The 19,647-nt window shown below is 51.1% G+C and overlaps 1 protein-coding gene across 1 annotated transcript in view; it reads right to left on the bottom strand.

The window, feature by feature from the left end:
* Positions 1–19,647, bottom strand: part of GCN1 (GCN1 activator of EIF2AK4) — a 57,357-nt gene that overhangs the window by 22,044 nt on the left and 15,666 nt on the right. The window contains exons 13-36 of the mRNA XM_004429921.3: positions 19,240–19,338; positions 18,849–19,022; positions 16,853–17,005; positions 15,607–15,699; positions 14,436–14,511; positions 14,123–14,282; positions 13,129–13,318; positions 12,911–13,035; positions 11,926–12,104; positions 11,530–11,623; positions 9,941–10,054; positions 9,622–9,820; positions 8,554–8,709; positions 7,895–8,076; positions 6,096–6,176; positions 5,598–5,741; positions 4,514–4,641; positions 4,155–4,344; positions 3,876–3,946; positions 3,067–3,232; positions 2,518–2,712; positions 1,217–1,463; positions 633–754; positions 164–278 (exon numbers count right to left, since the gene is read on the bottom strand). Of these exons, the coding sequence (XP_004429978.1) occupies positions 164–278; positions 633–754; positions 1,217–1,463; positions 2,518–2,712; positions 3,067–3,232; positions 3,876–3,946; positions 4,155–4,344; positions 4,514–4,641; positions 5,598–5,741; positions 6,096–6,176; positions 7,895–8,076; positions 8,554–8,709; positions 9,622–9,820; positions 9,941–10,054; positions 11,530–11,623; positions 11,926–12,104; positions 12,911–13,035; positions 13,129–13,318; positions 14,123–14,282; positions 14,436–14,511; positions 15,607–15,699; positions 16,853–17,005; positions 18,849–19,022; positions 19,240–19,338 (3,453 nt within the window). The remainder of the gene's footprint in view (positions 1–163; positions 279–632; positions 755–1,216; positions 1,464–2,517; positions 2,713–3,066; positions 3,233–3,875; positions 3,947–4,154; positions 4,345–4,513; positions 4,642–5,597; positions 5,742–6,095; positions 6,177–7,894; positions 8,077–8,553; positions 8,710–9,621; positions 9,821–9,940; positions 10,055–11,529; positions 11,624–11,925; positions 12,105–12,910; positions 13,036–13,128; positions 13,319–14,122; positions 14,283–14,435; positions 14,512–15,606; positions 15,700–16,852; positions 17,006–18,848; positions 19,023–19,239; positions 19,339–19,647) is intronic.

The following is a 19,647-nucleotide window of genomic DNA, read 5'->3' as shown; positions in this document are numbered from 1 at the left end:
AATTATTGAAGGATTGCGCTCCCTAATGGCTCAGAGAGTCTTGACCTTATCCCTGGGCTGGGAAGCACAAACACAGGATAAGAGCTGTGGCTACCTGGATCCCTGCAAGGACAGTTTTCAGAAAAGGAAGTTGCGACAGAGACACGGAAGTAAGCAGCCTTACCGGCTTTGGTCCTCCAGGATTCCTCCTCCAGGGCAGCCAGTAAGGAGGGAAGCACCAACTTCACCCCATGAGCACTCAGGTTGCTCATCACAGCCTTGGCACAGTCATCTGCAGCCTCAAGGGAGGATAAAAGAAGTTCAGGGACCTCCGTGCCCAAGCAAGGGTCAAGGCCTGATGCCAGACTGAGTGTTCCCCTGGTGACCAACATTTACTGGGAGTCCACTGTGTCAGACCCTGTACCTGGGCCTTCAGATACAGCTGAGAAGGAGAGATATGGTTTCTGACGTCACAGAGCTTCAATACTTTACTGGGAACCAGAGGACTCTGTCCCAGTAACCAGTGCCCAAGGTGCAGGCAGAAGGGGTTCTAACGGTGGGGTCTTACACCACCTGAGACTCCCAGTCAAGTCTCACACCCAGGGGCTGGCCCCCAGCTGCCGGCAGATCTCACGTGCAGCCTCAGGACTTACCTCACGCACATACTGGTTCCCATCCCCGAAGCAGAGCAGCAGATGGGGCAGCACATGAACCACGTATGGCTCAAAGAGCTTCCCCAGCATGGTGCAGAGCATCTCGAAGGCAAAGAGGGCTCCTGGGGGAGGAGAAGGCGGGACAGCTGGCAACAGAATGTCCTCTAGGGGCAGCCACAGGACTACTTCCCTGCCACCTCCTCACCATCTGGAAACACTCAGGCAGCTCTGGGACTAAACTGGCTGCCCCATGAAGGAGCAGCACCCTCTGCCTAAGCTTGAGAAGCCCCAGAGCAGGGATGTGGCTGAGTGGAAAGGAGGAGAGAACAGGGGAACATCCATCACTTCTTGGCACTAACAGCTAGAAAGACAAAATCTCTCTCAGCTAAGGGTGAGAAATCTCTCTCTTAGCTTAGGCCACACCAACAAGGACCAGATGGAATGGGCCACACACAACTGCCCCCTCTGCAGCACACACACAAACAGCAGCCCTTCAGTGGGGAAGGAAAGACCAGATTCCTTCCTCTGGCAGCTGTGGGGACCAACTTCCCATACAGGGCAGCACCGAGCTCAGAGACACTCACCCTCTCGCCGGCGAAAGTTCTTCTTATCCTGGATGGCATCGGTCAGGGCTGCCATCATTTCCTGCTGCTTTAGCGAGAGGATGCCCAGGCCCTTTACCAGGCCTGCCAGCCCATACGCAGCCCCTTTGCGCTCTGCGTACTTGTCTGACTCCAGTAGCTGCTGCATCAGCCTCTGGATCATCCCTCCTGCGTCCTCTTTGATGGCTGGCACAAGGGGTGGCAAGCAGCTGGCCACAGATTCCTGGACCTATGGGAGAGGCCCAGCACGTCAGTGTCGCAGCTCAACCACAGCCGGTTCCTGGTGGCTGACACAGTCCTACGCAGCACCTCACCACTAGATGTCCCCAAGACCCAGCTCATCCCCTGCCTGTCAACAGGCAACTACACAGGGCATTGGAGAAGCAAACAGTTTACACGCTCATGTATGACATGAGCTCCATCGGGGTGCATACTACATCTGTTAGAGACGAGAGCATTAGCCATATATGGTGCTATTTCTGATCTAAACGGGGAACCTAGGCCTAGATGGGTGGGGGAAAACTCCAGGAAGACTAAACTCACTCACAGAGAAAGATCCAGAGGGAAGCACACTACTGTGCCTCCTTAAAAACAGACCAACCTCCCAGTTTTCAAACTTGTCAAAGTCACAGGGAAATGGAGCTGGGCCTTACAGGGCCAGGCCCAAATTGAGTGGCACCACAAGACGCTGTCAATCCCGTCTTCCAGCCACAGCTCATTAAGCCCAACCCAACAGCAGCAGAGTGTCACGCTGCCAGGAGCCCGGGCAGGACCCTTTGCAGGTTGGGTTTTCTGACCACTTGTTTGACCATAATTTTGTAAACCTGCACTTGATGAGGACACTCTGGGTGGTCCAAAATGCAAGTCACAGATAATACATTCAAAAAAGATTTTAAAAAATTCCTGCACTATGGCCTGGAGGCCGCATTAAAAGGCCCTTGAAACATATAACAAATACACAGAGAGGGTCAGGGGAAGTTAGACACAGAGGGAGTCTTTTTTTTTTTTTTTATACGTTTGTATCCTCAGTGCCAGGTTTATACTAAGTGCAAAAAAAGGCTGTTAGTAAATGAGTAGAAAAAATAAAAATATCTAGGAGGTCTATTAGAACAAAACAACATAATTCCCTCTCCAGGGGTGTTCTTGACTATAAACCAGGCTGTTCCCTGAGAGAGGGGCTGACTCCTCGCAGAGAACTGGGCCTTCTGGACCCTGACACCCAACTCAGTCCTAGCATCCCACTGCCTATCCACAGTCGGGGCCCCAGGCCAGGCGGCAGGTACCTGCTGGGAGGGGGTGGAGAGGGCGGCGATGAGCTTGGCAACAATAGGCTTCACTTTGGGGTCACTCTTGTCCAGGTGCTTGGCCAGAGAGCCCATCAGGACCACCACGCTCTGCCGCACAGCATCGTAGCTGGCATCGTTGGGCGCGTTCTTTAAGAACTCCTCGAACACCGGCAGCAGCGAGTTGACGTTCTCCTGGAAAGCCAACCACACAGAGAGCCTCATGTCAACCCTAATGGCTGCGTCTGGGAATGATGGCCTCTGCCACAGGGACCAAGCTTAAGTCTGGCTCTGGGACAGGCATCCTGACTAGCCAGCCAGCAATGCCAGTGGGTTTCCCAGTTTTCTGGCAGGACTACAAAAGACTTATAAGAATTTAACACCTTTTGGGGTCTTTTTGGCTCAAAAGAAATACAAATAGAATTTTCATAAGGGCCAGTGCCCTGCCAGGATTTCTGGCACTCAGCCTCCCTGTGTTACCACTGCTCGGCCCGCCTCCTGCTTGGCCCAGTCTTCTCCCCACCCCCTCAGCTGGCTGAAACCTTTTACCTTCCCGTGGATGTTGAGAGTCGCAAGGGCTGCATCTAACATGCACTTCCGGACATCTGGGTTTCGGTCGTTGAGGGCATCAGGGACAAAAAACTGAAAGAGTGGCTTCACCTGAGAGCTGTCCAAACACTGGGACAGCTTGTTTAGGGCCAGAGCCAGGCCACACCTGGGAAGGAAGCGGGGGCGTGTCAGGGGCGCGAGGGCCAGCCAGGGGCCTCCTCTGCTGGTGGGGTCTCTCCTGCTGTGTCACAAGGAGAGGGGGCTGGCCAGCAGCATACACCACTTTGTAGGGGCAGAGCACAGAACGGCACCCACTGTCCAGTGCTTACCCAATGTTCTGCCAATGGTCTGCAACAGCCCACTTGTCAAATAGAGACCTGTCACCTGCCCGGAGTTTATCTCCTACAGGATGACCTTGGGCAGGAAGCCAGCTCTGCCTCTATTTCCCCACATTTGAGTGCAATGTCTACCCCTCTACCTCCAGGGCAGGCTGCAGGAGGAGGAGAGGTAAAGGAACCCAGAAGTGGATACATTCTATGATGACAAACTGCTGTGTTCTTTTCAGCTACAGAGCAGTAAGAAGGGCCCCAGGGATCTCTGAGGAAACAGAGGCCCAGAGGCCCAAGGTCAAACGGCTAGCACAGGAGAAGCCAGCACTTGAACTCAGGTCTCTCTAACTCAGAGGGAGGTCTTGCCCTTTCCCTCCATTGTCCCATTACTCCACGCTGCCTCCTCACAGCACCCAGCCCAGCCAACCTGCTACATCTCAGAAAGCTCTGAGTGGAACAAGATTGCAAAAGCCATTATACCTGGCTTCCCACTGATCTGGAGGAGACTCTGAGATAACTCGTCCCAAAGCATCCAGCACTGGGGGCGGCCGCTGCAACAAGACAGGTTGATAAATGCACTACAGTGCTCTCTCCAGCCAAGCTGGGCAAGCCAGCAACCTGGTATGAGGCGAGAGACCAGTCACAGCCACCTTGAGCCAGTGACCTCCAAGACTCCTGTCTGGAGCGGGTCGGAGGCTGAACAGAGTCCAACCCACCCTTACACCACCCACACCACATCAGGGTGCACAGGCTACTCACATAGAGCTTCTCCTGGTAAATCTCCATGAGCCTGCCCATAACCGCCGCTGCCTGTCGCTGATAACGTGCCACCGCTTGGGACAGGGCTTCAGCCCCGGCCTGTCTCACAGCTGCCTCGTGATAGATGACATCGTCAATCAGCAAGGAGCAGAGGTCTGGCTGCAGATCCAGGCCCATTGTCGACCAGAGACTATAACAGACCAAAGGCGGGGGCTGGGCACACAAGGATCTCCAGCGCCCGTCCCGCCAAACCAGACCACCTGGCCCTTCTCTTGCTGTAGGCTGAGCACGCTGGTTCCAGTTATTTCATAAGGGGAAACACAACGGAGCAGGAAAAACAACCTTCTAATGGCTCTTACCTCTCAGCCAGCTTCCGGATCTCCTCCTCCCTGTCAAACTTGACCACCCAGAGCCTCCGCAGAAGGTTCAGGCCATTCTTATCGTCAGTGTCAGGCGCTGGCAATACCATGTGGAGTTCCATCAGCCCCTGAGACGGTGTGGGATTGGACCGTGTGAGACATGACCTTTCAGATGAGCCCCTGACTTGCCTCCCCACCTCCCTCCAGGGCTGTACTGTCCAAGACGTAGCCACCAGCCACACGTGGGTCTTCAAAGTTAAATCAACTAAAATAAGCTATACGTTCCTCAGCCACACCAGCCACATTTCAATTGCTCAAAAGCCACAGGTTGGCTTAGCAGCTACTGTACTGGACAGCATAGATACAAAATATTTCCATCACTGCAGAAAGTTCCATTGGTCAGGGCTGGTCTAGGGAATGTTATAAGTCAGCTCAACTCACTAGCTGCTCAGTCTCTTCAGCTTTTCTTTCATGAAATGCTGGTGGTGTGGTGGTAGAATATTTTTCAATGTAAAATTTAAAAATGCAACTCTAACTAAGCAAGACAGATAAAACCTCAGAAGAAGGGCATTTCCTTTGTTTTAAGAAAAATTTACCACATTGCCATCATTTTTCAGATTTTACCAAGGACCAGTGAAAGCTCTGTCAGAGATCAACAGCAGGAGGCTGCAGACTGGCATTTGGGAAACACTGTCTCATATTCTAAGGAGGTCCTTTAGTTTGTAGTCCAAAAGCACCAAGAAAAGGCAAATACAAGGTAGTAGGTTAAAGAAATGAACTAATTCTGTGAGTTATGTCTGTTTATAATAAAGTACCAAGATCCACATTCCATTTTAGAAATTAGGTGACATCTTCAGAGAGGTGAAGAAAAAAATACTGATACATCATGACAAATGCTTCATTTTGCTGATTCCTAGAATGACCCTGACCCACACTGTGCGAGCTCTTCTCTTTGCCTCCAGGACACACTAGTGCAGATGTGAGGCATCTCCCATTAGATCTGATGGGATGTTTGAGAGAATGGCCCTCATGCACTGAGTGACAAGGGACACCATGGTGGCCCCGAGAAGGAGTGGGCACGTACCCGGAGCGCAGTGTCCCGCACGCTAGCACACGGGGACTGCAAGGCAGAGAGCAGCACATCCACCTCCTCCTGCTCTGCGAAGGCACAGCCATCCTTGCCACTGCTGCTGGCACACAGGGTGGTCAGGGTGTCTGAAGCCAGAACCTAAGGAGGACATCGATCCGCTGGGCTCAGTTCAGCAAATTATCTACTACTGTGGGGCCAGGCAGGGGGCCAAGTGATGGGCTGAGGGGCTCAGAGAGGGATCTGAACTGAGAACATCCACCCCACAGCCCTACTAGGGCTGAGACCCCAGCTCCAGGCCAACGCCAGTGACAGGACCCAGGCAAAGCCCCTCACTAGCTGAGAACAGTCAGGCTGGCTCTCAAAAGCAGCCCTTCCGCCCAAGTCCAAAACTCAGGGCCAAGAGAGAGAACTAGGACTCAACCCCAAGTGCCGGGACCTGAAGTCGAGGTCAACAACTAAGTCACAGCAACAGCCAACTGAAAACCAGATCACCTGTAGGCGGGGAGAGCCCGTCCCGATCACCCAAGTCAGAAGGCGCAGCATGGCCACGCGAGGCAGCAGCTCTGGGCCATTCTAGGAGAGGACAGCAGACAGTCAGGGTGAGGCTCTGGGGAAGGTATGTAGCCAAGTTTGGCAGCACAGGAAGCAGCATCCTCTCACACACAGGGGAACACTCTGGGTCATATGGCCAAGTCCACTGTAGAAAGCCCATCAGGTTTACAACTAAATCCACAGGAGCCAACCCCAGTCAACCATGATCCTCAGGGACTCAAAATAAATAAATTCTGAAACTCGCTTGAAATTCATACAATATGAAATACAGACGGCTCCTAAACACACGATGAGATACTTATGTAACGTTACAAGCAAGTAAACAACACAAAATAAAATGAGATACCATCCTTTCACCCATCGTTGGCAAGATTAACAATATCTGAGGTTGGGGCCGGCCCCCGTGGCTTAGCGGTTAAGTGCACGCGCTCCGCGGCTGGCGGCCCGGGTTCGGATCCCGGGCGCGCACTGACACACCGCTTCTCCGGCCATGCTGAGGCCGCGTCCCACATACAGCAACTAAAAGGATGTGCAGCTATGACATACAACTATCTACTGGGGCTTTGGGGGAAAAAATAAATAAATAAAATTATAAAAAAAACACAACAATATCTGAGGTTGCATTCAGTTTGGAAAAAAGGGAACTCTTGATGAGGACATAGCTCAGAACATGCCACATAACCTAGCAACTCCACACCCAAGCATCTGTAATACGGAAATGCTCACACAGGTGTGCAAGGGGTATATACGTACAAGGGGGCACACCACTGCACTGTTCCAAACGGAGAAAAATTAGAAACAACCTTAAAATATCCATCAACAAGTAAAGACTTAACTAAGACATGGTGTACCCATTGCACAGAATCCCACACAGCCTGTAAAATCAATAAAGTAGATCCATATGCACTGACATGGGAAAAGACCCAGAGTATATATCATATGAAAAAGGTAGTACAATCTATTTTTGCTTTACTGTGTGTGGGCGTGTGAGTTTTGCATGTGCTTGCTGAAAAATAGGTCCACAAGGGTATACACCCAACTATCAACAACAGTTACTTCTGGGGAGTCGCATTTCTGTTTTGTTTCTGTACTGTTGGAATTTTTAAAAATATGCATGTATTAGTTTGACAAAATTTTTTTTTTTTGTGAGGAAGATCAGCCCTGACCTAACATCCATGCCAATCCTCCTCTTTTTGCTGAGGAAGACTGGCCCTGGGCTAACAGTTGTGCCTATCTTCCTCCACTTTATATGGGACGCCGCCACAACATGGCCTGACAAGTGGTGCATCGGTGCGCACCCGGGATCCGAACCCGGGCCACCAGCAGCGGAGTGCACGCACTTAACCGCTATGCCACGGGGTCAGCCCCTACTTTGGCAAATTTTTAGAACACAACCTATTAAAAAGAAAACCCCTCAATGAATAAGGTCCAATCTCATAATTCTAAGTCACAGGAAGAATGATCAGTACTGTCTTCTGAGTTAGAAACAAAACAAACACAGTAAATTGATACAAAATCCTTCAATTTCTTCAGGATTTTCAGAAACTATCAGACACAGGAGACCTGTAAGTTTCTTTGAGGCCTTGACAGCTGCATTGAAGAGAACATTTGGGTTCTCCTCACCAAGAGCTGCTGCTGTAGGTAGAAACACACACTCCACTGCCCCACCAGAAGCGTTGAAAGCTCCTGCCTCCCCAACCCCACTCAAGCCAAGGGGAGAGCTGAGTTCCCCTGCCAACCTCGTCCACACGCCCAGGCGGGTTGCTGGGTGAGGCCCTCAGCTGGGCGTGCACAGTGAGGATCTGAAGAATCTGGGCCATGCGCTCCTCCTCCTCCTCACTGTGGTGGGGCATCTCGGTCAGCACCATCTTCAGAAACGGGAAGACTAAGGAGAAGGCTGGCGCGGACAGGGGCGCGGCATCTATGAGAAGAAGAAGCAGACACGATCCTGCAGGCAAGGCAGGGTACTCGGCGCTGCTGCCTCAGTTTCTGTCCTTAGAGAGAGTGGGCAGGCGGGAAGCCTGGAGGCCCTTTCTGACACCCGGAAGCACATGTTATGACGACAGGGGCGACAGCTGGTAGCCCCGTTCTAAAGCCAATCCTGCTCTTACCCCAAATACTGCCCAGTTCCAGAATATGAGTTAAAACAGACAAGTGCATTCCAGTGACAAGAAGCAAACCCTCAGTGGGGGTCACAGCAACTCCCAGAATGCCAGGATTGGACTCAGAAAACCTCCATCTAGTCCAACCCCCGTTTTTTGGATGAGGAAACGAAGGCCAGAGAGGGAAGAGAGCTGCCTAAGGCCACAGCCTCAGGAAGCCCTGGGGGACGTCATAGCTCATGCATTCCCCCCACCACTCAAATTGCCTCGGGCCCTTTGTCTGCCCTGTCCTTTACCTGGCTCACCCTTGCCCACCCTGCTGGTGATGGTGTGGCTGTGCAGCAGGGTCACCGCCCTCTTCACGGCCACCGACAGCTCTTCTTGGCACCATGACTTATCGAGGGCACACTCTGGCTTCAGCAGGCGCAGAGTCACATGGCTCACCAAAGTGCCTGTTTGTAAAAGAGAAGGGACACAGCAGGGGATGACCCACACAAAGATGCAAAATCTGGCCTGGGCGCAAACCAGGGACCCAGGGCAGAGATGCCACATCCCTCTGACTTAACAGTAATCAATTCTGCTGTGCCAAAACATCCTCAACCTCACTTCTCATTTCGTCTCTGTGACAGTGCTGAAGGGTAGGCAGGCAGGGAGCTGTCCTGACATTAAGAAATTAAAAGTACGCTGAGAAGAGGCATGAACCACCCACGGGTTATTCAGCCAAGAGTAAAGCTCTATCCATATGGCACTCCCATCTTCCATGTAACAGCCCGGCCAGCCAGGTAACGCCTCCGGCAGGTTCTATATGTACCAACTGACTTTTCCACTCAGGACAGTTCCCAGATTCCACCCTCAGCATGGGAACATACCCTTTAGGTGAGGAAGTCTGCTTAAGGTCGTTAAACAACCCACAAAGTGAGGCCACCATAATTCCCAGTCACTCTACCTAGTCTCTGTTTCTGCACAGCCAAAAGAAAGCTAACGGTCACAGAGACCTCTGATCACCGACAAGTGGGTGCTCAGGAGCTCTGGGCTGCGCTGACTGGCGACGTGGCACCAAACCTTCCCCACTGCCACTGAATTTCTGACCTCTTAGTTTTAAAACTGCTACAGAAAGATCATACTGACTAGTCTAAACCTTGTTCCTCAGAGTGACAGCACAGCAGACATAAAATGGAAGAGAGGAGGAGGCGCTACGGCCTTCCTAAGGACGTGCAGCTTGAGGTTCCCAAGGCTGCTTCCACGCGGAACAAAAGTCAGTAGCCTCGATCACTATGCACCTCCCCACAAGCACTCAGGGGCATCGCCTGCCCACCTCCCGACCTGCCCCGGGCCATGCCCACAGCCAGCGAACAAGGACTAACCCAAAGCCTTGAGCCGAGGGGGCATGACACAGACAGCCAAGGACAGGAAAGGGTTCTTGATCCTGGGAGCGGCCAGCGGAGATTTCAGCAAGGGCAGGAAAGAGTCGACCAAAACAGGGAAGTACTGGGTGAGGCCAGATGGGTTCTTGGCCAGAATGGTGTCCAGCAGTCCTAGTGCCGCCTCCAGCTCACTATCCAGCTGCAAGCAGAGTCACCCCAGGAGGCAGGTCAGCGGGGCCCCACTCCAGGACGGCGAGGAGCGGGCCTGGGCCGCCCAGCACTCTCACGGCACGGGCGTGTGGTGGTGGCAGCCACTTACCTCCTGCAGCCGCCTGCGGATCTGCGCCTCCTTGTCCAGCTGCGCCTGCAGCATCTCCTTCTGCTTGCTGGTCAGCTGCACCTCCTCTTTTATGCCCTTCTTCTTCTTTATCTCCTGAAGGGAACAAGAAAAGCAATTCCATCTCCAGGGAACAGATCTCCCTCCCTCCACAGAGGAGGGCAAGCTCGGTTCCACAGTCAGCACCAGGCCAGCCCTAAGACTGTGACCTGGGCCCCCAAACCTGCCAAGGGGCCCTCCCCACCTCCCACAAAGTCCACAGCCACCTGGTTTCTACAGGACGGAGAGAGCAGTAGAGAGGGATTTCTTACTGGATTCTCTACTGACAAACACGAGGAAGGCCTTTTATATGTTACAGAAATGAAAAGTCCCTCAGTGCGCTGAAAAGGGTATTCTGGTAGCCACACGGCTTCAGAATCAAAACTTCAGCCTCCCTGCCTGCCCAGGCCCTCCCTACAGAAGCTCTCTCCCAGTATAAACCAAAGCCTGGAAAAGGCCGAGAAAGGACTCATTCATTCAACAAGTATTTACTGAGCACCTGCATTGTGCCAGACACTGTTCTAGACGCTGGGGACACCATGGGGAACAAGACCAAGTCTCGGCCCTCATGGAGCTCACAATTTAGTGGGCAAAGACAACAATGAACAGGTAAACAGACACATAAATAAGATGACTTCAGATCATAACAAATGTAATGAAAGGAATAAATATGATGCATAGTAACTGGGAAGAGGGGCGGAGTTTACTTTGGATGGTGGGGGAGGCTGGTCACCTCTCTAAGAAGGGAACATGGAGACACGTGAAAGACGAGAGATGGGAAAGACAAGAAGAACCCAGTCTGGGGGCCGGCCCGGTGGCATAGCAGTTAAGTGTATGCACTCTGCTGCGGTGGCCTGGGGTTCGCAGGTTTGGATCCCAGGCGTGCACCAATGCACCACTTGTCAAGCCATGCTGTGGCGGTGTCCCATATAAAAAAGTATAGGAACATGGGCACGGAGGTTAGCCCAGGGCCAATCTTCCTCAGCAAAAAGAGGAGGATTGACAACAGATGTTAGCTCAGGGCTGATCTTCCTCACAAAAAAAAAAAAGGAAGAACCCAGTCTGATAAAGACCAAGGGAAGAACAAAGGCTCTAAGACAGGAAAGAGCCCTGTGTGTTCTGCTCCTGTTGGAACCAGTTCTGTTACAAGCTGAACACAGCAATCGAACCACGATTCCTCAGAGGCTACACTGTGCCAGGCCCTGTGCCTGCAGTCAAGAGTCAAGATGGGTCCCAGCCTTCCAGGAGCTGGGGGGACAGGCATGGAATCAGGCAACACCACTTAGTGGAGGAATGTATGAACTGCTGCCAGCACCCAACAAAGAAATTTGTTTTCCTTGAGCTGGGGGTGGAGAAAGCTACTGAGAAAGGCTAAATAAAGAGTGTGGAGGACCTAGGGGGCTGTGGGGGATCAGAGGAGTGTGCCATGGTCTCAGGATGACCCAAGGGAACAGCATATGTGCAGCAGGAAAAGTCCCCAGCCTGAGGCCACCAAGCTCAGCAGCCCGTGTGCAATGCTTCCGTGTACTCACCTCCTTCAGCTCCAGCTCGATGATCTGCTCCTTGAAGGAATAAGCTTTGTTCTCTCGCTTCATGTTGGCCTTTTTTATGCTGTCCTGCTGGGCACTGAAACACCAGAGTTGGTGATCAGCCGGCTTCAAAACAGCCACCAGGCCCTTCAGCCTCCCACTAGCCATAAAACCCCAGCTAGCTTTTAAGTAGTAGGCACCAGGAAAGTGCTAGATACTCAACATGCTCTTGTATCCTGGGACTAAGCACGTGCCTGGAACAGAGCAGGTACTTGTCCAATGAATGGATAGGTTGTTTCATTTGTTCCTCACAACGACCCTACAAAGGAGGCGTTGTCTCCATCTTACAGGCAAGAAAACTAAGGCTTGGGGCAACTGAGCCCACAAGTGGCATCTCACCTCTGGATGATGGATTTGTCATACAGCTCCCCGGCAGGAGTCTGCATGATGGCAAACTCCTCCCGCGTCACCTGGCGCAGCGCGGGGTTTTGCACGGAGGCAGTAATGGTGCTGATGAGCTGCGGGAGGACCCGGTCTGGGGATAGGATGGAGAGGGAGCCCATGGCGTTCATGGAAGACTGCCAGACAAACACAGACACAGTCAGTGTGCTCCAAGGCTAGCAGTGGAGAGGGGTCCTGCCACGCCTGAATGCCCCTAGCAATTGGCTCCCCTTCTTGCCACTGCCTCTTCTTTCTGAGCACTGCCCACCAGAGCGGAGAGCTGTGGCATGTACCTGCCTTCTCAATAAGCATTTACCCCTTTGTCTAGAATAGCAGCCTGATTTGGGGGACACACTCCTCCCCAACTCTCAATCTCTGTGGTTCAGGAGAAGCTGTCCCCACCCTTTCCAGAGGTGGGCACGTGGTCCAGACCAGAAGGATAGGCTCAGAGATGAGCACAGGACCCAAGTCATGTCAACCAGGAACAGTGAGACCCCATGCCAGATGAAATGATTGGAAAACACAAGTTCTTTCCACTGGAGCTGATGAGGGGGGATCAGCTGTAAGCCTGGAACTCTAGCAGCTAGCCTGCTACCAGAAAGGGGAAGACTGTCTGAGAAAGGAGCCCACATGGTGGAAAGCAGAGATAAGATAGGTGGATGAGACAGACAGATGGACAGAGAACAAGAGAGACACCACCCACAACGTCCTGAGGACAACATCTGAGTCCCTGCAGCCAGCAGCACCTGGAGCCAGTCATATCTTGAGACTTAGCAGTTAGATGAGGCAGCAAGTCGCCTTTTGTGCTCAAACCAGCTTGCATTTTCTGTCAGTTGCAACCCAAGGGTCTAAGCCCACATTTCATCATACCTTCACCTGTTTCTTTGAATCCTCCCTTCCCACACTCTGACCTGAGGCCAGAACTAGCTCATGTAACAATCACCTGGTTCAAGGGACTCTGTGTAGTGATCCTGGGAATGATCTGATCCAGGTGCCTGGTGATGAAGGCTTCAGGATCAATCTTCATCCTAGCGAGAAGTGCTGGCCAGAGTCCAGACTGCACTGCCACTGAAGCGGAGGGGAGCTCTTTGAGGCTTTCTGCCCAGCCTGCTCTTAAGACAGAGTCCCCCAACCCCTTGCACACCCACTCCAACCACAGACCTAAAGATGGGTGGTGGGAGATGATCAGCATCTCCTGGGCCAGCTGTTCGGTGTTGATGATGTCACCCTCCAGCCCAGGCACCCCGGAGATGACACACAGAGCCTCCTGCAGGACCCGTGGAGGCACATAGGCCTTGCCCGCCTCAGTCACCTCCCCAGCATCAGTCACCAGAGCCTCTAAGGGCAGCACCTGCGTGGAGACAACACATGCGCCCCCACTGCTCAGAGCCCTGTGCAGGCCTGGCCCACATGGACACAGCTGCCTCTTATTCATGTTCTTCTCAGGGGCCCCGCTGGAGTGGAAACCGATACCCAGCTCCCTGCATTGGGACTCGCAGGCTGTAAGATGTGCCTGTAAGGAGGAAGCACCTGTGACTTCGCACCTAAAAAGCCCATAGGGGAAAAGAAGGCAAGAGAAACCGGTCCAGGAGACCCAGCCGAAGACCACTAGTCTGTCACTGGCCCACATCCCTCAAGCAGGACTAGGGAGGGAGGGAAGCAGGGAAATGGGGCACAAAGAGCACTGAAACAGGACCCAGGTCATTAGAGTCTACTCCCAGTTCCACCACCCACTGGCCGGGAGACCCTGTGCAAGTCATTTCAGCTGCTGGAACCCTGGACAATTCATATAAAATAAGGGTAGTAAGCCTGTCAGCCTTTTAAAGGCATTGTGAAAAAGCAAAAGGGAGAAGGGGTAGAAAATGCTTTAAAAGTCATAAAGTGCTTTAAAAACAAAGTGTTATTCCATTACTCAGGGATAAAAAGGTTGCACTACATGTCAAGGCATGGGAAGAAAGAAAAGGGTCTATGAAAAGGAAAAGGAATTATACGAAACAAGATGTTACTGGAGCTCAAGGGGAGAGAAGATTCTGGCATCACACAGAGTGTGAGTGAGCAAGAAGAGCCCAAGAGCGGCCCAGCCAACACCCCATGGCACAAGCAGGGTCAGGAAGTAGGTCTGAGATCCCCAGTTCTGGAGCCCAGATGCCCTCACCTTGTGAGAACTGAGGACAGTCTTCAGCTCCTCCAGGAGTCCGTACGCCAACTTAAAGCCCCCGAGAGACGACAGCAGCTTCTTAACTGTCTGCTGGGCCTGCTTGCGCACGTGCCAGGTGCGACTCAGGAGCACCGCCACCAGAGCCCGGTGGTACTGCCTGTAAGCAGGGACAGACCGTCCTGGGGGAAGGCCAGGTGCAGGGCTCTCCACAGTCAGCCCTCCCACCCCCCACACACACCACCCGTTCTCAGGATCCTGACAGGGTTTGCCTCATTTGGCCCAAGAGCAAAGGTAAGCGAGCCTCACGTACTGCACTTTGGTGCCTGTGAGTCTCTGAGGGTGGTCGAGGAAAAGTCTCTCTGTCAGATGCAACACGGTGCACAGGGCTAGGAGTAGAGAGAAACAGCAGACGTGTTTTTAAAATAGAGAACATATCCAGAAAGAACTGGAGAAAATCGGAAAATGAACATCAAAATGTAAATGTGATTATCACTAGATGTGAAATTACAGCTCATTTGAAGTTCCTTCTTTTGGCTAACTATACACACATGTATTTTGAAATAAGGAAAAGTATTCACTTTCTTTTAATTAATTAAAAATTACTACGCAGTTCTAAAAAAGAACGAAGACACTCATTATATACTGACGCGGAATGATTCCCAACTGCAGACAGCACAACGTGTACAGCAGGCACGCTACCGTTTGCGTAAAAAAGGTAGAGAACTAACACATAAAGATATTTGTTGGCATAAATATAAAACATCAAGGATACACAAGAAGCTGGTAAAATTGGTTCTCCACGGCCAGGGACAGTGGGTGGCCAGAGATCAAAGCAAGGGTATAATTTTCAGTGTAGACTCTCTTGGATCTTTTATTTTTGAATTATGTGAATGTATTTTCTACACAAAAAACCAGCTAGGTTTTTTTTAAAAAATCAGAAAGTGACTAACAGTTGCAGATCATTAATAGGATGTTGTGATTTGTGAGTCAAAAAGACTTTTCAAATCACCAATTAGCAGCAGACACCCCTAAGGCAACCTAGAATTTTAAACATACATTTAAAGATCAACTGTTCCTTCTCTGCCAGGAAAGAAACCAGTAGTTTTTGTGTCTCCTGGCAGGGGAGTGGAGCCAGGCACACTCCACCAGAGCTTCTCAGCTGCCTCTTAATAAAAGAAAACCTCCGAGACAGCACCAATTACCCAATCAGCTATAATTACACCTAATATCACAGCTCCACAACCATTAGTGCTCTGTCTCCACAAATCTCCCACTTCCCCTCATTTCCCTAGCCTTATACACGCCCCGCAGGAATAAATTCATTCCCATGACAGTCAAGCTGTGGGCCAGATCACCCTGGTTCAGGTTTTTGCAAAGCTGACTGATCAAGACAACAGGTAACTGGGGAAGGGTCCCCCCTGAAGACCTGGCAGAGAGACTCGGCCCCGACCTCGCGCTCAACTAAGGGGAGAGTAACTCACCATCCTCTGAAGCCATGAGCAGGAATTTCTCAGAAGTGAAAATCTGCTTCTTCTCATCCACAATCAGTTGCCAGAAATTGCTCAGTTTGGCCTCTGCAAGAATCGAAAGATTACTCTGCAACACAGCTCACCATGTCCACCAGGGCTGGTCCCCTCAACCCGAAGCTGTGAGGCTGGCTTTGCTGACAGACCCTCTGATACAGCAGGCAGGGGTGATCTGCCAGCAGGGATGGGTCATTCCTATGCCCTCTGGCCACCCCCATTCTGAGACCTAACCATCCTTCTAGTATCATCGCCTATACGAAAACCTTCGGTGGTTCTCTGCTGTCTCTGGGATGGCAGGCGAGCTGCCTCCCATCTGAAATTCCCTAGTCCAGGTGCCAGGCTAAAATACTTTAGGTTCACACCAGGTGCTTTCCCTGCCCTTCTCTGACTGGGGCTGGTTTGAACTCACACTGGGCCATTCCCTTCCAGATAGTGAAATCCTTCCTAGCCTTCAGGACCCTAGTTCAAATGCTCCCTCCGTCATGAAGCCTTTCCTGACATCCAGCCAGTGTCCCAGCATATACAGAGATGGCACACAACAGGAAAGGAGCTGGACTCCATTTCTAACCACAGGAATAAGTTCAGGTATGTCTGCATGCAGAGTATGAGGTGGACTAAAGAAAGCATGAACACCACGTAGTCACAAAAAAGAATGAGAAAGCTCTTTTTGTTGTACTGATTTGGAATCTTTCCCAAGTTATGTTCAGTATATAACATGGCCTATATAGTACATTACCCAGCATGTTTGGACGAAGATGCACTGACTATCCCTGGACATGAAACTGATAATACTGCCCGGGGAGGGGAACTAAGTGGCTGGAAGACAGGCTGGCTAAGGGGAAGCTTTTCACGTTATATCTTTTTGTACCTTTTGAATTCTGTACTCTATAACTGTGTAACCAATTTTAAAAAACATCCCATTACTAAACCCATGTCAGTCTGGGCATTACCTACAGGCCCTGATCCCAGAGCACTGGAGCAACAGGATGATGGAGGACAGTGACAGGGTCCCCTGACTGCATTCCCATTGCTCAGTGCAACCTGAGGCTCATCCCTGCAGATGACAAGCAGCCCTGTGGCTGACCCAATGCAGTAAGTGGCCAAGTTGAACCTGTAAAATTCTAAACATCAAGACACTCCTCCCAAGGACTCTGAAAGAGGCTCCTGTCTGCTACCAGCCCAGACATCTCTGGACTCTTACCAGCCTGTGAATCAGCCACCGAAAGCTTCAAGAGCAGCAAGGCTGCAGCGACTCCTTCGGTGACTATGGGAACCTGAGTGCTTTGGGAGGCTGCCTTCTCCACTGTCTGGACGAGCAAGGGCAGTAAGTCCAGGGCCTGCAACAGTGTGTCACCTGTGGAGAAAGGGCCAGAACCTTACAGAAGGCCTTGATCCTCAGGGATAACAAGATTACTCAAGAAAGGAGTTACCCACCCAGGTCTGAACTGGCTGACTAAAACCCTTCAATTACCTTGTCAAATATCTCAAAGAAGTGGAATTAGAATCTGAGGCTTAAATCAAATTCTACAGCCATAAAGTTAGAGCTAGAAGGATCCTTACTAACCCAATAGTCCAGCTATTCATTTTTATGGATAAGGAAACAGACCAAGAGAGGTTAAATGAGTTGCCCAAGACCACACAGCTGGTTGAGGGAGAACCAGGGCCAACCTCGAGCCTACCAATTACTATCTGGGGTTCTTCCCCCATTCCAGATGACCTCCGGACCCAAATTTCAAAACCAGAACCAATCTGCTGACCCATGAACTACGAAACCCATTTAAAAAAAATGCAGAAACCTATTAAAACTATAGCTAAACCCATGTTTTCTTAACTACTGAACTGGCATATCAGAAGATTTCACAATGAAACCAGTTTTTCTTTTGGATGATGTCATGGATTTGAATTCAAGAAATGTTTTTTTTTTTTTTTTCCTGAGGAAGATCAGCCCTGAGCTAACATCTGCCAATCCTTCTCTTTTTGCTGAGGAAGACTGGCCCTGGGCTAACATCCATGCCCATCTTCCTCCACTTTATACGGGATGCCGCCACAGCATGGGTTGACAAGCAGTGCATCAGGGCATGCCCGGGATCTGAACTGGCGAACCCCGGGCCACCACAGCAGAGCACGCGCACTTAACTGCTTGCGCCACCGGGCTGGCCCCTAGAAATGTTTATTTTAAAAGTTTATTTTATATCATGTTTATTTTAAAGGCATCAAGTAGAACTAGCTCAAGTTGCAGAGACTGGGTTAAACCAAGTCTCAACTATCTAGAACTCAATTTAAAATCAAGGTTGATCAACGCAGCAAAACTGCAAACTGATATATGAATACAGGAACCATACAGAATGGTGTCCCCTCTCTAAAGGCAGCTGTGTCATCTCCTAGACATTTCTTTAAACACAGCCATCAAAAGTTTAAACTTTTTTGGGGCCAGCCCGGTGGCGCAGCAGTTAAGTGTGAGTGCTCTGCTTCAGCGGCCCAGGGTTCACAGGTTCAGATCCTGGGTGCGCACCGATGCACCACTTGTCAAGCCATGCTGTGGCGGCATCCGATAGAAAGTAAAGGAAGATGGACACAGATATTAGCCCAGGAGCCAATCTTCCTGGGCAAAAAGAGGAAGATTGGCATCAGATGTTAGCTCAGGACTGATGTTCCTCCCAAAAAAAAAAAAAAAAGTTTAAACGTTTTTTTTTTAAAGAAATACAAGCCTATTTTGGAGGTGGAAATCAATGTTAGAGATTTGCACCTTGGAGATCAAGCTCCTATACAGATTTGAAAGTTTCCCCTAGCTCTGCCCGGGAAGAGGTGGATGCCGATGTCCAAATGACAGTAGGTTTGCTGGCACTGAACCGAGGGCAGTGGTTGTTTTTAACAGGTCCAGCACAAAGTTTATATGAAGTTAGTCCTTTTAAATCTGTCCTATCAGAATCTTTTCTCCATGATCTCAGGTAATGTAGCGGCAGGTTCTGGTTCCGGGTCCTCTCTGAATAAGCTTTCTACTTTGAAGTTCTGACGAGGGGGAGAAGGCAGAATTTGCTGTGAAGTTGGACACTGATTCTGGGCTTTATGGATGACTAAGCCCAACGCTCCCAGAGACTCAGGAGAAAATGATGCAAAATAAGCTAAACCAAAAGAGAAAGCCCAGAATGGTGATCATGCCCTGAAGACTCGGTCACCTCCGCGGGGGAGGCTCTCACCTCGGAAGCAGGCCAACATGCACTGCAGGTAGGCGTGCCTCACTGCAGAGGTGGAGGTTTTAAGGCTGAAGGCTTTCTTGAACCACTCAGTGAGCTTCTTGGGCACTTCCGTGGTGAACCGGTTACACCAAAGAGCCAGGACAGAGACAGCGTGCACCAAGGTGACTTCGTGAACTAAGACAAGAAGCAGAAGTCCAGTCAGTTGACTTCTTAGATGCGCGTCAAATCCCTGCCAGCAGCGCACGAAAGCAACCAGGAGTATGAGAGAGAGGAAGCAGCAATGCTTCGGGGGAGGTGTGCCTTCAGAAGGGGTTCATGGGAGGCTCTGACTATGAAAACCAGGGTCAAGGATGGGTCTAGATGGCATTCTCACCATGCTGCACACAATTACCTTCTTGCTGGAGGAATGGGATGAACAGCTCTGCTACGGTCCCATTCAGGACTTGACTGGAAGGCCCAGATACCACGTGATGACTGACACTCCCAATCCCTGGAAAGCAGGGGATCCCCTGCTCAGTCCCTCATCAGCATAAAACCACCAACACGTTGAGTCTTCCCGCCACTGCCCACCTCCCCAGCAGCCATGCCTCTCCTCTAGCCATCACTGACCTCCCTCTACCCCTCCTCCAAAAGTCCTGCCTTCTACAGAAGCCAGGCCTCCCGCTAGACTTGAACAGGTCCTGCTTGCCAAGCAGGCAGGCAGCAGAGTCCTGGGAGCCAGGCTGGGATGTCCAAGATTGGCAGAGGAGTCAAGATCCAAAGAAGGACTCGCCTTACCTAACAGTTAACGTTACACCTC

Source organism: Ceratotherium simum, chromosome 35 (genome assembly GCF_057802395.1).
Source record: "Ceratotherium simum simum isolate JZ-2026a chromosome 35, ASM5780239v1, whole genome shotgun sequence".
Classification (NCBI taxonomy): Eukaryota; Metazoa; Chordata; class Mammalia; order Perissodactyla; family Rhinocerotidae; genus Ceratotherium; species Ceratotherium simum.
Note: the sequence above shows the minus strand (reverse complement) of the source record. Positions and strands in the feature narration are given on the sequence as shown.